General features: G+C 42.6%; 1 protein-coding gene across 9 annotated transcripts in view; it reads right to left on the bottom strand.

Annotated features, from left to right (window-relative positions):
• Positions 1–16,183, bottom strand: part of smap1 (small ArfGAP 1) — a 95,575-nt gene that overhangs the window by 4,510 nt on the left and 74,882 nt on the right. For 8 of the 9 annotated variants that reach the window (XM_051426255.1, XM_051426246.1, XM_051426263.1 and 5 more), the window contains 2 exons: positions 6,022–6,214; positions 2,131–2,378 (listed from right to left, as the gene is read on the bottom strand). In XM_051426255.1, the coding sequence (XP_051282215.1) occupies positions 2,131–2,378; positions 6,022–6,214 (441 nt within the window). The remainder of the gene's footprint in view (positions 1–2,130; positions 2,379–6,021; positions 6,215–16,183) is intronic. The other variant, XM_051426237.1, reaches the window with a different exon arrangement.

The raw sequence follows: 16,183 nt of genomic DNA, 5'->3' as shown, positions 1-16,183 counted from the left end.
TGCACTTGGGCTCAGTGATTAACGCCTTGTTTAATTAAATCCCTAATTGACAGTACAGCTTCACTTTAAGCCCTCTGAGACTTTGGAAGCTCGACTCAGTAAATGTTAATTAGTTTGGTTCGTTAACTGGGATCAATTTAAGGTTATAAAATGTAAAAGATCCATTTTCCACCTGCTGTTAACATTTGATCTGGAAGGAAGAAGGCACGATGATGGAGAGGGAAATAAATAAATATGAACACTGAATAATCTGCTGAAGTCACAGCAGTTTGGTTTAGTGTGTGTGTGTGTGTGTGTGTGTGTGTGTGTGTGTGTGTGTGTTATACTGTTAATAAAACCTAATAACACCTGTTAATACTTCTAATAATATGTAATGATGTGGTTTTAATGCAGATTGTTATTAAGTGCAGATTTTCTGTTATTCAGAAGAACTTAAAGGTTCAGTCTGGAGGATTTAGCCAAATACTGGAACTCCCTCGCTTCACCCTCCCCTTACAAGCAGAAACTACTATCTTGAGTCAGTGTTTGGTTTGTCCCTTCTGGGCTACTGTAGAGACATGGTGGAGAAAAACACAACGGTTCCTACATTCAGTTGATTATACACTAATGGAAACATACTTATGGATATTATATAATATATATAATACAATGGACCCTCCTCAGTCTGCCAGCTCCATCTAATCCAACTAATCAGCATATTTAGATCCAATTAATGTGCACAGAATCATAATGATAGAAGCATTAGCCCCAGGTGTGAATGCAGGGACCCTGATCTGTGGATCCAGGTAAGGTTTTATGTTTAAACCAGGTGTGAATGCAGGGACCCTGATCCGTGGATCCAGGTAAGGTTTTATGTTTAAACCAGGTGTGAATGCAACCAGAACTCCGTCAGTTCGCTCTGGTACTGCGTCTGCCTGTTGCTGCTCAGGAGGAATAACTGAGGCAGAGCCAACCTCCACTCCTGGGTTTTTTGTTTGTTTCAAATCAATCAAACACATCACATCTGTCATATCGGAGCTGGGCAGCCCCGACTGGAGCAGATTGGATTTTAACTAGAGGAGAAATATTGGCTCCACACTGTATGCTGCTCCGTTCCTGCAGGCTGTAGTCAAATGTTTAATCACTGGCTACAAAACTCAAGATCTGAACACCATTATGAATAATAACGGACTTTATTATATAATTGGTACTACATTTTCCTCCACCCAGCTAGTTAGTTAGAAGTTTAAATGACTTTATCACCGCTGCATCATTTCATGGTACAGGGCAGGAATCTGGGACAAAGGGATACAAATGTTAAAGAAGTCCATTATATATAATAATCTTAGTTATAAAAACAATTGAATGGCTGATTAAAGCGGCTCTTATCGGGCTCTTAGCAAGGCTGAAGGGGGGAGGTCATTACCGAGCGGCGAGCAGAACATTGTGTAAGACCATTTATTAACTTTAAGGGCCCAGATAATAAAACTCTTTCACAGGTGGTTTACAGGAGTGGTTCCCAACCTGAGGGTCGCGATAGCTTAACGGGGGGGTCGCAAGGCCTTCTTGATTTTAAGGCGTGTAAGAAAACTAAATGAAAATACACACAGTAGGCCTATAGTTCAGTGTTTGGCTCACTTCTGTGAAGAAATGTAAAGTAAATTGTTAAATTGTTGTTGGAATAGAACAATGGGCAAACATCACAGACCATAAAGACGCTGAATGTGTCTGAATGATTGTTAATATTTATAAAAAAAAGAGAGAATTGTATAAAAAGTTTCCTAAACAGGAAATAATCTGCTCAAAATTCATCCAAATCTCTGGTTTTACACAAACTTCCTGCAGAGTTCACTGTTTGGGTTCATTGTACAGTTTTTAATATAATATAAAATATACATAAAATATGTCACTGAGTCAGTTTATTAATGATAGAAAAGGGGTCCCTCAAGGAAAAAAGTTGGGAACCAGTGCTGTAGAGGAAAAATAACTAAACTATATTTATGACATTTTTATTTAAGACAGTAAACAAGTGAGTGTGCTTCCTAAAATATTAATGTGCAGAGCAACTGGAGTGGAATTACAATCAGCTCAATGAGTTCATCGCCAACATAAAACAAATGAAGTCTGGATAACGTGTGTCTTTGTCTCTACCTGGCTCATATTCCACTGTCCTTGCTGCTGTCCTTGCTGCACGCCGTACAAGTTCTGACCTTGGCCGGCTGGCATCGCGCCCTGGGGCTGCTGCGGCACGCCCACGTAGCCGCCGTTGGGCAGAGCCATGCCGGACATCACGGCCCCTCCGCCCATCATGGTGGTGGGTGGGCCGGCTCCGCCCATCCCTGGAGCGAAACCCTGCGGAGTGAACTGCATCTGAGGCTGGCCCATGTTGTACATTCCTGCTGGAGCGAAGAACAACACGGAGTTAATGTAACTGCGCTCTGCAGGAGTTCCTGTTCACTTTCGTACTTACTGAGCAGATCAATAAATAAACAGTTTTACTCACAAACTCTAATAAATCCAGTTTTGCTTTGATATGTGGGAAAATTATTATTTTAAAGAGTAAACAGTTCCTTCCACATTAACCAGCCAAAATGTTTAATATACTAAAAAAAACATTTGGTGGTCTTACTATTGCAAATAGTTCCTAATTCCTTGATGTGTTTGAGAAAGTTCAAAGTCATAATTATAAGAATTCATTATATTAAGTTTAAATAACTTCATTTATAAAGGCACCAGTGCACACACAACGAGACAGACAACAAGCAAAGATTAAACCACATACACACAAGTCTCATGTCAAAGGTTTATAATGGTTTTAAAACATTTAGAAGTATTTAAAATGCCACCAGTAGCATCAAGTCCATAAATAAATAATAATAATCACAACCCAGTACTGATACTATTTATGGTCAACATCCATTCAATGTATTTACACTCTGAGGTTACTGACAGTATCTACATAGATGTTGTTATTGTAAGTGGCGGAGTCCACCATCCCTGCAGGATTCAATGTAGTTCAGAGTTAATGTTGTTAATAAAAGTCTGTTTACTCCTCACTCTCCGAGCACAGACAGAACATTTCGTACTGCTGCTTCACATTAAAAGCATTCAACTAGTGAAACACAAGGTGGCTTTTATTGTGACGCACTCACAGGTCAGAGCTCGATGACTCAACTCTTGTGTTTAAGATCTGCCGTACCACCGGACTTAGAGACAGCTCCTTCCCTCGGGCTGTTAAATTAACAATACAAATGAGTCATTTGTTTTTTTAAAGTAGCATAAAGGGAACTATATCTACATTTCTTCCTACAACCTTGTACATGACAATAAATTAACCTTGAACCAAGACTTCACTTGGAAAAAAAGGCTAGGAACTTTACAGTCACTTTGGAGTAAATGCAACTTCATAACTAACATTAGACCAAATAGATTAGGGCTTTGAGAGTGGGATGTTTTCAACACACCAAAACACACAAACACTTTTTATTACAGCCTCTAAAGAGGAAAAAGCTGCAGAATATCCCCAATCAGTCAATTTGCCCATCAGCACCGTGTGAGTCCACTGTGGGAATGTGATAAGTGGCAAAATAAAACAACTTTATCATATTTTCACTGAGTGGAAAGTCCTCAAGGAATGGAAAGGAGATAACTTATTTAAAATGACAAAATATCTGCTGACTTCCAAGTACAAAATGCTATAAACGTCCACCTGATACTGAAATATAGCTCAATTCATATCCTGTCTTAAAGTTTTAAAACCCTCAGCTGGTACAGATTCCAGATGGAATCAGTGACGGATCGCTAGAGGATTCATGGACTGTAACTTCAGTGTATTCTGACATTTTGATCATTGTGTTATTAGCTGCACTTAGAGCCACATCCATCCTGCTACAACATGGTCTCACACACACACACACACACACACACACACACACACACACACACACACACACACACACACACACACACACACACACACAGAGGATGGAAGTGAGTGATTTGGGGCATTAGCCTGGCGAGCTTCTCTTGGCTTTGATCTCCATCAGCATTTATTTGGATTCAGAGAGGACAATAAAGGCAGCAGAAAGCCGTCCATCTGGATTGCCTTCCCCTAATCCTCCATACATCAGTGGAATATAACCAATATGCACATCTCCCCGAAAAGAAAACGTGCTCCGATAATGCAAACACACTTCAATTAGCTCAGGTTGTCGTATGTGTGTGTATGAACATCCGCCCACGTGCGCGCACACACACAAACACACACACACACACACACACACACACACACACACAAACACACACACACACACACACACACACACACACACACACACACACACACACACACACACACACACACACACAGTCTTTACCACGTAATAACTGAATCTGCAGACTCTTCTGCGGTGGGACTTCAGTAAACGCAGTGTGAAGTGGACCTGCCTGCTTTTTTTTCCAGCACGCTGACCTTTCATCTGCCTTCACTCTCCTCCATTTTTATGCTTCATCTTTCCTCTGATGTATGTGTGAAAGTGTGTAGGTGTGTGTGTGTACAAACACCTACATCTGAGTGTGTGCCCTTGTGCTTACATTACTGTATGTTTACCCCACTCAGGAGACACTATACACACACATATTTATATATATATATGTGTGTGTCTAGTGTTTGTTTACATTCTGCATGTACTTCACACTGAAGCTGACCTGAGTCCATAAATGGAAGCTGTTGAGGATCCTCACCTTCAATGACAGACATTTATTTGGCCTCGAGTAAAGCACTTATAACTGGAATATGTAGTATTATTCTTACACTGCAATGATAAAACATTTGATGTATTCACCATCACTGGTTCCCAATCTGGGGTCACAGGATGATTCCAAAGATAGAAAAGAAGAAAACATACTGAATTTATTCTATAACAACCTAATTTGATTGATTTCTTTCTGATCTTACCTTTTTAAAAACTTAAATAAATAAAGTATCTATCTATCTCTCTATCTCTCTATCTATCTCACTTTGCTCTGATTTTATTCCTCTGACTTTATTTTGCTTCCTGGAATGTTTTTGATCCTGGTTCCCGCCACGTTGGACACTTTGAAACTCTGTTTTTGAAAAGTTCTGTATAAATAAAGTTTATTGTGATTTGATTCTGGGTGTGTCTGTAAATGTCGAATCTTCAAGCCAATTCTTGAAATTTGACCACTGCAGTGTTTTTCGTTTATTTGCCTTGAACGGCCGATGTACTGACTATAGAGAGCACTATGTGGCTAGCTAGTTACAAACACACCAACAGTGTACACACAGTGAGCCTGATCGATCTCGGGGGTCTTTCTGAGGCTGCATCGGGCTCCATTTCAAAGCTAGAGTGAAGATCCTTGTAGCATATAAAAACTAAATGATCTAAGGCATCAGGGAACAACATCCAAAGTTAAACATGGCGACAGAAAAACTGGCATGGCCATTTTCAAAGAGATCCCTTGACCTCTGACCTCAAGATATCTGATTGTAAATGGGTTCTGTGTGTTAAGAGTCTTCCCTTTGTAGTCTTGCTCACTTTATGTGAATTCTTTGCAGTTTTAGACAAGAAACATGCAGTATTTGTGTGTTGTGTACGTATATGTGTTACTTTCACCTTGTGTATTTGAATATTTCTGCACACTGGGATCCATTAACAGTGTTGGAATTACAAATTTAATCACATATACAAGTGGGAATGACCGGAAAGCTGAGACACATACTTCATGCCACCCCTTTATAAGACAATGCCCCAAATCTAAATACAAATTCAACAATATACCCATAAGCCTTTGCGCGGTAGGGTTATTTCCTGTAGTTCAGCTAGAACATGTATGAACCGAACTAAAGGGGTATATTCTTAAGAGTTGTAATAAACTCCTCATCATTTCCTCGACATCAATGTGTGGATGCTGGATGAGACCGAGCTCTACTGACTTGGTACGGATGACAAAGGGTTAGCAAAAATGGGGTGTGTGTGTGTGTGTGTGTGGTGTGTGTGTGTGTGTGTGTGAGTGTGTTACCTTGTCCTGGAGCAGGCTGTTGCTGACTCTGCGGCTGACTGCCCACTGAGCTGCTGGCGTACAGAGACAGGATGGAGTCTTTAGATAAAAGCTTCTTCTGCTCCGCCTTAGTGGTTGTGGTGGTGGAGGTAGAGGAGGACGCAGAGGAAGAGGTGGAGGGGTCCGCCTGCGGAGGTGCTGTACTGGAACCAGACTGTCAGGGACGCAGAGGGGAGGACGGGGATGAAGAGAAATGTCATGAAATATGTAGAGTTTCAGCCAAACATATTTTTTATCTGGTGGTGTATAATGATGCTCTTGGTCACCTTACACATTCATATATAGACACAGTGCACAGTTGGATATGTCAAAAGCAGGGCTGGGTACATTTTTTATGCCAGTGCTAATAAGATACATCAGTTTTAGCACTAAAGCAAACCTTCAATGCCTTGAGACATAATATTTAATGCATTTACCTAATCAGCAGAGAGAACCAGGACAGGAGGCAGCTTTTATTTTAGTATATTTTGTTAATTAAATGTCTTGTTTTGTCTCCCAGTTCCATTTTAAGTCACTGTTGATAAAAAAAAATCAACCTTTCCCTCATGTCTGTGCATAGCCTCACATAAATACACAGCACATTATACACACATTGTGTCTACATAATAATTAGGTGTTATGTTGAGTATGGAAGAAGTGACTGCCAGAGCGAGCCTGTTTCCAGGGGTCCGTGTCTGCGCCCGGATGGGGGGTGCCTGGTGCCGTTCGTTAGGATGTGTGCTCTGTGTGTGTGTGAAGGCTTTGCTGTTGAGGTCTGAGAGGTTGGGGGCCGGGGTGTGAACTACAGGGGAGCCAGGCTGAGCTCGGCTCCTCTTAATAAGACATGGGCCTCCCTGAAAACATGATTTGTGAGATTTTCTTTTGGGGGGGGGTGTCTCTAAAATATTGACAATGTCAGCCCCTCCATGATTTTGCAGGTTTTTTTGTGGGATTGTTTCTAAAACACTGCGATGCATGATGATGTTTTTTAGGAAAAAGTGAATCAATTCATTAAAAATTGAAGGTTCCAGTGAGAACAGAATTTCACGGTTTCTTCAACACTAGAACGAGTTTGGTGACTTATGACTGAACATTTTGTGCAGGAAACTACAATGTTTGGTCAAATTTGCAGGAAAGTTGCTGTGATTGGACAAAAGTGCAGAACTCCAAACTTCCTGGAGGAACTGCAATATGCTATCTGTGTCATGCATTTCTAGTTTTCTGCATCTGCTTCATCGTGGATTATGCATAAACTTAGACTACTGTTGATGTGTGATTTGTGCATGAGGGTGATTCATCACTAATTCAAAGACAGTGCTATTCTTGCTATCACAGCCCAATATCATTACCTTTGACTAACTTTGTAGAAAAAGTGAGCTCCCCTGAAAGCCGTGGTATAGTTCGCACTCTGGTTGGGTGAGCGCTGTTTGTGATGAGTTTGTTCCTGTTGGAGGTTAACATGTTGAAGTAACAGGGCGAACAGCAGAGGAGAATGGGTTGAACTGTGCTTTTATAAAGCAGCAATGGAAAGAACTTTAAGTTTGAGTCTTCGTTGGCAGCGTTTGTGACAGTCAGCGGACGTTCAAAGCTCGGAGATATGAGCAAGAATACATACTGGACATTCAATTCAAAACCTACCTATGCCTCTCCCTACAGGACCCTAATGTCATTTAAGATCTAACTCTTGGACTGTTCATTCCACAAACATCCACTCACTAAGTGTTTGTGCTTATACAGGGAGGGTACAAGACTGGCACCATATTCACTGACACATACTGTATATATCAGGGTGAGGAAGGATGAGACAAGACAGGCAAACAGGAGGGAGGCGAAGGGTAAGAGACGAGATAAAAATAAAGGTACAGAGCAAGAGTCGGATAAAGGACAGGAAAGGGGAGAAAAGAACGGAGGAGATGATAGAAGATGAGCATTGTCCCCGTAAGTGAGACAGATGACATTAATTAGGCCGCTGCAAAGAGAGGCAGACATGAACTGTTGCAGACAGGGCACACACACACACACACACACACACACACACACACACACACACACACACACACACACAACAGTCTCGCTCACATGAACCTTTTCATTTACAAAAAAAAATACCTTTCAGGCACACACCCATTTTGTCTAATGGATGGAGCTGACAAAAAAGTAACACCTGCTTAAGAGCTCTGAGCAGGTGTGTGTGTGTGTGTGTGTGTGTGTGTGTGTGTGTGCGCGCGCGCTTGTGCTTGTGTGTGTGTGTGTGTGTGTGTGTGTATGTGTGAAGTGAGGGGAGAGAGAAAGGGGGAGGCAATAGTCAGCTGGACTTCATGAATAAGATAAGGAGAGACTGTGTGATAAACACAACACACACACACTCTCTCTGGTGAATAAACACTCGTCACAAAACACTTCATCCACAACCGGTTCTCTTAGACACACACACACACACACACACACACACACACACACACACACACACACACACATTATACATTCTCTTAGATATACACAAACTTAATACACGCACACACACACACACACACACACACACACACACACACACAGACACACACAGACACACACAGACACACACACACACACACACACACACAAAGTGCTGCGCTCAACTGCTTAGCAGGCAGCCCTGCTCCCCTTTGCCTCTCTCTGCTGACTTCCTTTTGACTGGAGGAAGGAGGAGAGGAAGAGATAGCGGAAGGAGGGACGAGAAAGAGGAAGCAAAAACAGGAGGAGGGAGGTGGCCGGGGTGCAAAAGGAAGAGGAGGAGAGGAAGGTGGGGAGGACTGAATGATTGAAGGCTGAAAAACAAAGAGAGAATGAGAAGGGAGAGGAAAAAAGAAAGGGATAAGTTGAGAGGAAAAGAGGCAGGGATGAAACAGCTGAAGAGAAAAGAAAGGTAGCTAATCATGTCAACACACACACACACACACACACACACACACACACACACACACACACACACACACACCCCCCCCCCCCCCCCTGGGTCCATTTTCTCTCAAGTGAAGCCAGTTAAGGGGAGTCAGGTGTTGACGGAGGCAGGATGGAGCTCCCTTGCTATTAATAGCTGCGGCACATTAGCGTGATACGTGCTCCTGAGGAGAGCAGTGAATAGGAGGTGAAAGCAGGCGGGAAACTGTCCTCACCTGATCCGTCTGATGTCAGCGATGCTATATAACAGCACTCAATCAAGGAGCTAAGCCTATTTGCTGCTAAGCTTGTTCGCAAAGTTGAAAAATGCATTTAACAGACTTCAAATCCCCCCAAACTGCAGTAATCGCCCGCCATTCAGCTTCCCTTCTTCGAGATATATTTGTAGAAGCGGACGCTGTGACTCAGACAGAGTCTACCGGCTCTGAACCGCTGTGATAAGAACACGAGCAGCAACATGTTAACCGATGAAAAACCGCTTGCAGGTTGGATGAGTTTAATTAACTTTGCATTAAGATATGGTAACTAACTTTTCACTGTGTCATTGTAGACGTATGGCTTTGGTCCCTGTTTCCCTTTTAGTGTCTTTAAGCTCATTGTTTTGTCTCCTACTATAATATGGCCTTTGTCTTCACTGGGAAAGGCAACCATCTGGTCAAATGACTGCAGTAGTCACAGGTATTTATCGGCTCCAGCTCCGATCGGCAATGTGTCAATTTTAGTAGCTAGCTGATGAACATAATGGAGCATTAAACAGCTAAAGAGAGATATTTTTTCTCCGGAGTTGGGGGAGATTAAAAAGAGCTAAAAGAAGAGTCAACTACAACGAGGCCAACAAAATGTTCCATGTTAAAGCAGTGTTTCTCAAACTGAAGCTGAAAAATGTGGAGTGAACCTGAAACTGACATTCTGACAAGTAAAACTGCGGTGAGCTGCTGCACTGCATTGTTGGAAAAAAGCCATTGTTGGGATCGGGTACTCCCACTGACAACCAGTAAAGTATTGATTAAGTGTATAATATTACATTACATTAATTTTTCACATCACAACGGGAACTCATTTCAGTGTGTTGCTCAAGGACAAACAGATCAAACAGCCTATAATTAATGACCGACCGGTCCTACATTCTGACCTACATTCCATAATGGTCTCTGGCAAGCTGTACCGTCACAGACTTATAACAGACGTAACAATTAACACGATTTCAACCGAGCCCCAAATCAATTCAGCGTGATATTGTCTGATCACCGAAACTTTTCCACAAAAAGCAGCAAGTTGCCTTCGATTTTAAATGAATCATACAAAAAGAATCACAACTGTTTCTGCAAATTTCTCCTACAATTCCTTTGCAGAAGAAATGCCAAAAAACATTGCATCTCTTAGAAAAAGCTGCCGTGAAATCAGACATTGTAGGCCACAGCAACCCCCCCAAAAAAAGCCTGTGAAATCCTGCAGGGACTGAATATCATTGTCATTGGAAATGTCATTGTGTTAGTTCCTGTGATGCACATGAGGCAGTGGAGGTGTTTAGTGGCTTTTACCTCCTACTGGTGCACCTGCTTTTTAAAATGAAGGCCTTTTTTGCATAAGACTAAACATTTTCCATTGGCCTTTCACTCATCCTGCTGCCTGTGACTGCCAGACACTCCAGGCGCATTAGCTCCATTTGCACTGAAAGAACAGTGAAGCAATCCAGCAGATTTCTTGCCAAACAGGTGGCACACAATGCAAAACGCAGCGATACATCAGCCTAACCTCGCCTCAGAAGGAGGAGATATTCAAGCAGAGTACGTCACGTGTGCATCCATCTTTTTCTTTGTGTTTCTCGGTCACGCTGAGAAACACAACGTACACACACACACACACTGTCTACATAGTGTGTGGTGTGTTGCGGGGCTCCTAGCAGCACATTGTGTAACAGAAAGCCTCTTCAACAAGGCTCCATTCTTCTCAGCCAATGTTGGTGTTGATGGGTGCAGCCAGAGCTCTGAATTACCACTCTGACAGCCTTTTCCTCACTGTCGCTATTCATAGACCTCTACAGCCAAACACACACACACACCCCTACACACACACACACACACACACACACACACACACACACACACACACACCCCTACACACACATACACACACACACACATACAGACACACACAGTGGACTATCTTTCTCCCTTTTCCATCACTGCTTGAAACACTCATACACTCCCCTCTGATAGACCATCTGTGGCTTTAAAACCACACTCGGCTCTGTGTGTGTGTGTGTGTGTGTGTGTGTGTGTGTGTGTGTGTGTGTGTGTGTGTGTGTGCTTAAGGATTTGTGCTAATTTACTGAAAACAAAAGCAAAGCTTTGCCTCGGAAATCTGAATTTGAGGAGATAGAAAGTGCCAGTAAGAAACAGGATACAAATAAGGAATGAAAGATAAAATGAAAGTAGAGCAAGAAGGAAGAAATCAGTTCATTAAAGAACTTAACTCATCCCTTCAGCAATTAACAGTACTTCTTCTCTTTTCCTTCCCCATCCTCTATCCTTCATACTCTCTGTCTCTCTCATTCCTTTCTTTCATCCTCATCTTCTTGTTCCTTCTTCCCTTCTCTCTTTCATCCTGCTCAGTCCTCAAACACACTATCACAAAGGCTTCCACTTTCACTTAAAGTCCCTGTAAACACAACAGACAACCTGGGTGGAGTTTTGGTCTCTGATGTATTATTTCATGCAACGTGTACATTGCACAAAAGTACAAGCAGACTTTGGTTTTGTCAGTTAGAACTCCTTGTTTTTCCAGACTTGGTACATCTTTGAATCCCATTTGGGATATTCCTGCTAGATGAGAAGGAGAATACTCTTCATCTTGACTTTACACCTGCTCTTATCACATGTTTTTATACTAACAATGCATTAAATTACATTTAATGTGAGAGTAGTCTCTTGTAGTGCGGTATCTCCCCCACAGCTACTGAGCGTTTTAGCATTTTAAAGCTCACTGTATGAATTTTATGGCCCACAACTTTACTGTTTGGGTTATCAAACACGTTTCAAGCCCCAGCACGAAGCAAAGCTCTAAAAAGCCTCTGTACATTGTTTGAGACGAGCCGGAGCACCAAACAGGCAGATGAAGAATAAAACTGTGTCGAGGCATTTTGCCACGCCCATGTGGGAGACCCATAGAATATGTAACCTTTTGGTGGAAAAATAATAATGCCTTCAGTTACAACAGATCGCTGCTCAGGCCCTAATAAATGTTGTGTTTGCAGCTTGTTATGCTGCCCCAAGTGGCCAAAATAATCAATGAATGCAGGTTGAATAGAGTAGGAACTCCAGAAACAGGTAAAGATGCAACATGCTGAGTTAAAGTTATTCTTTGTTCGGTGGTGGTCTGAATCTTTGTGTGTCTGCTGGTCTGGCTCTGATGAAAATGAAAACCTCTCCAGCTGTTTGTTGCACTCAGGAACTTGGAATTTGGCTGTAATTTGGCACAGGGATCGTTTAATAGGACTTAGTGGAACAATTTAGACCTCACCTGCTTCATTAACGCTCCTCTAACATCATTACCAACAACTGGAGAGAAGAAATCTCCAGTAGAAAGTGACAGTAATGACTGGACTCAATATAGTTGTTAAAAAACCTTAAAGTATGAGCATATACCTGGAACTATTTAATACAATTCTGTATTTGTATGGATCTGGAAGTGTGAGGAAGTGTATGGCATGGCAAGAATTAGTCACTGCCTTCTGAATACTGGAGACCAGATTTAAGAAAATGGTGCGATTTTCATTGAGTCTGTGTCACAGTCTAAGGCAGCGACTCCTGGACTGATCCTGGGACTGTCCTCCAGACGCACAATGTGAGTGAGGGAGAGCTCAGTGGGATTTCTATGACTAAGCTCAGCAATACATTAAGACGCAATAGACACACAGATGAGAAATGAAAACGAGGTGACGCAGAGTCGGGTACCTGGTATAAATTCACAGGTAAGCCACAAACCTGCACATCCTCTCTGAGGAAACATACAGCTGCCACAGGAGCTCAGGTGCTGCACTAGTTGACAGAAACTTTCAAAACGGCAAAACAGGAGGACAAGACAAGGACGCTGTAACCCCGTTAGCTGTGCAGTTTGTGTGCCGACATCAGAAGAATGCGCTGAAGGTGAACTGACACAGGGATTGATTGGCATCGGTTCCCAGCTGGCCGCGTGGACGCAGCAGCAGCAGCGTAGCGAGTAGCAACAGTTAGTGACTGTTTGTGCCAGAGAGGCTGTGGCTCAGGAAGCAGAGCGGGTCGTCCACTAATCATAAGGTTGGCGGTTCGATCCCTGGCTCCTCCCACTGCATGTCGACGTAACCTTGAGCAAGATACTGAACCCCAAATTGAGCATCGGTGCGTCAATGTGTGTGAATGGGTGAGTTAGAGTGGTTGGAAGACTAGAAAGTCCATAACTACGGTAATAATAATTTGAATTCATGTTTCACTTCCATCTGTGCAAATATAAATAGGACTGTGTACATGTATAGTTGCTTTCTGGTCTCACTCGAAGAGCTGTACACTACATGTAAAGGGTCCTCTATTTATTTACAGTTATCAGATAACTATATTTAATAATAGCCTTTTTGCCTTATTTATTTTGTCATATACAATGCTTCTTTTTATCACTGCTGCTGTATATCCAGTTACAACCTTCGGCAGTTGAGAGTCGAAGTTGCACCATTTTTACTTTTCAGAGAATTTTAGCCACAAACCCGACAGTCGCAGACAGCGTGACCTCAGCGGAATACATAATGACATGTCTCCACATTATCAGCCTGCAGCGTCTCTTCAATAAATACAGCACATCATAACAGGCACAAAAGCTTCAGGAAATCTGTCCCTGGATCTGTTATTGATTACTCACAAACTGAATAACCTGTGTGAACCTGGCAGGGATTGGCGGTGTGGGGTTTAAAGCCAGTGCTCCTGGTGTGTCTGCACCACTGCACTCGCTCTCTTACTGCGGCTTCATGCTTGGCGTGGTGCTGTGTCGCTGCCCTTACCCTCCACCTTCCTTTATTTGTCCAACCTCCTCCTCCCTCCTTCCATCCATCTATTCCCCCACATTTTTCACCCCTAACTCGCTCTTGTGCACTTTGTCTTACCCGTCACTCTCTCTCTCCGTCTATCCCTCTCCACCACCTCTGGTTAAATGTTTATTGTATTTTTTGTTTCCTTTGTAAATCCTATTTAATAACTACATTTTGAATGAGAGACAACATATAAAGAGAAAGCGTACGTGTGTGTTTGTGAAAAGAGAGCGGGAGAAGGGGAAAGCTGGGGATAACACAAATCCTCCCCCTCCTCCAAGGCTGTAATCGTATTTTTGTAATTGACGTATTCGCAGATAGGCGAGCGCTCCCCGATGCCGGTTAATAGCTGCACGAATCAGCAGGCTGCCAGCTTCCTCTTTCTTCACGCACCCAGCTAATCACAGCTGTAAAGCAATATCCGCCTGCTGAATCCCAAATTCAGCCCTGTGTGCGTGTGTGTGGGTGTGCAAGGTTAGCTGGATGTGACTGTCAAAATTGTGCCCTTGTGTGTGCGTGTGTGTACAGGAGAGGAAAGAAAATGGAGAGCATGACTCTGCAGTGGCGGAAGCTACAGGTGAGTTTCCTCTTGGGAGCACGAGGCAAATTTTGAGTGTGAGTGAGGGGAGGGATCAGGAGACACACTCATTATACACCTGAGAGAAACCGAAGGGGTTCTTCCTCTAGGAAGCAGAAACATAGAAAGGTCATTAGTTTGTCAGACGTGCTGGTTACAGGAAAACAAGCACAAGGAGGCAATCACAGGCTTCACACCAAGGCAGTTGTTATCCACATATAGCGAGAGAACTGCCTTTTCTTTTAAAAGCTGCTGGTGAAAGTCTATAAGTTCCACTGGACATGACTCAGTGGCACAAAAACAGGGAGAGCTCTCCTGAAGGCAACATGTAAGAAATGTCTTTGGCCCTCCGAGGTCTATTAATACACAGAGAACAACAGAAGTTCGGAGCGAGAGAGCTGCGGTGAACTCGGCAGAAACAAAATGTCCTGTTTGACATTCAAATAACGGAGTCTACGAGACAGACAGTGCTGCCACGAGCGGGGGGCCATGTGAGAGCGGCCTGTCTGCTGGAACAATAGCTGGCAGTCTATGACGTGTTGTGTAACAGTCCAAGGCCTTAACAGATAGCCTGAGTCTACCGCTGTGAAAAACATTTTCAATCTGGTGACTACAAGGGCCTCCCTGTGGATCGCATGTGTGTGTTTTCATTTATTTATTCTGAGAAATGGTGGTGGAAAGCATTAAAGTACAACAGCTAAAGCACCAGTGTGAGGGATTCAGTGGCATCTAGTGGTGAAGTTGCAGATTGCAACCGTTTGACTACAGCTCAGCCTTCCAAGGCTTTTGTCTAATAGAACAATGGTGTCAAGAAAACACTGTATTTGTCAAAAAGAAGCCTATTAAGTCTGTATGATCGTTAGAATAATAACACATAAAATTCATCCAAATCACTAGTTTTACACAAACTTCCTGCAGAGTTCACTGTTTGAGTTCACTTTTTAAAAAAGGGGTCCCTTAAGTAAAAAGGTTGGCAGCTTCCATCACTAAGTGTAGATATTTGCATCCCGCCAGTCTGCTGTGTGGCACTGTAGGAAAACCATTTGCATCGCTGAGCTTCTGATATTATGGCTCAAAGAACAGCATGCATTATGCAGGTCGTGGTAGGTGTGAAATTCCAGTCCTGGCTCTTTGTCTACTGTTGGAAAAAGGGTTGTGTCCAACTGACATCAGGAATCAAAAGTCGAGTCTTTAATTGCAATTTTACACACAGTCCCGCTTTTGCTTTTATATTACTGATTTATAGCCTCAAACCATTATACCCTGCACTGCAACAGACTAATGTTTAAACCCAGTCAGTAGATTTCATAGTATATTTAAATAGTGGGAAGACTGTATGCATGATTTTAATTGTTGTCTCAACCATTCCTGTAAAAGTTCCTTTAAAAAAAACCCATCGGTTCATCATTTATAGCTTCTTTTAGTGCACCAGCAGCACCCTTGGCTGCATTTAAGCATACATACAAGTTCATAAATTACACTTACGCTTGTACAGTATATGTCCAATCTACGTGTTTATTTGTACACACCTAACAGAGATTAATGAGGGTAAGAACAGATATACGAGGGAG

Source organism: Dicentrarchus labrax, unplaced genomic scaffold (assembly GCF_905237075.1).
Source record: "Dicentrarchus labrax unplaced genomic scaffold, dlabrax2021, whole genome shotgun sequence".
Classification (NCBI taxonomy): domain Eukaryota; kingdom Metazoa; phylum Chordata; class Actinopteri; family Moronidae; genus Dicentrarchus; species Dicentrarchus labrax.
The sequence above is the reverse complement of the archived record's forward strand: the minus strand, read 5'-3'. Positions and strand labels throughout refer to the sequence as shown.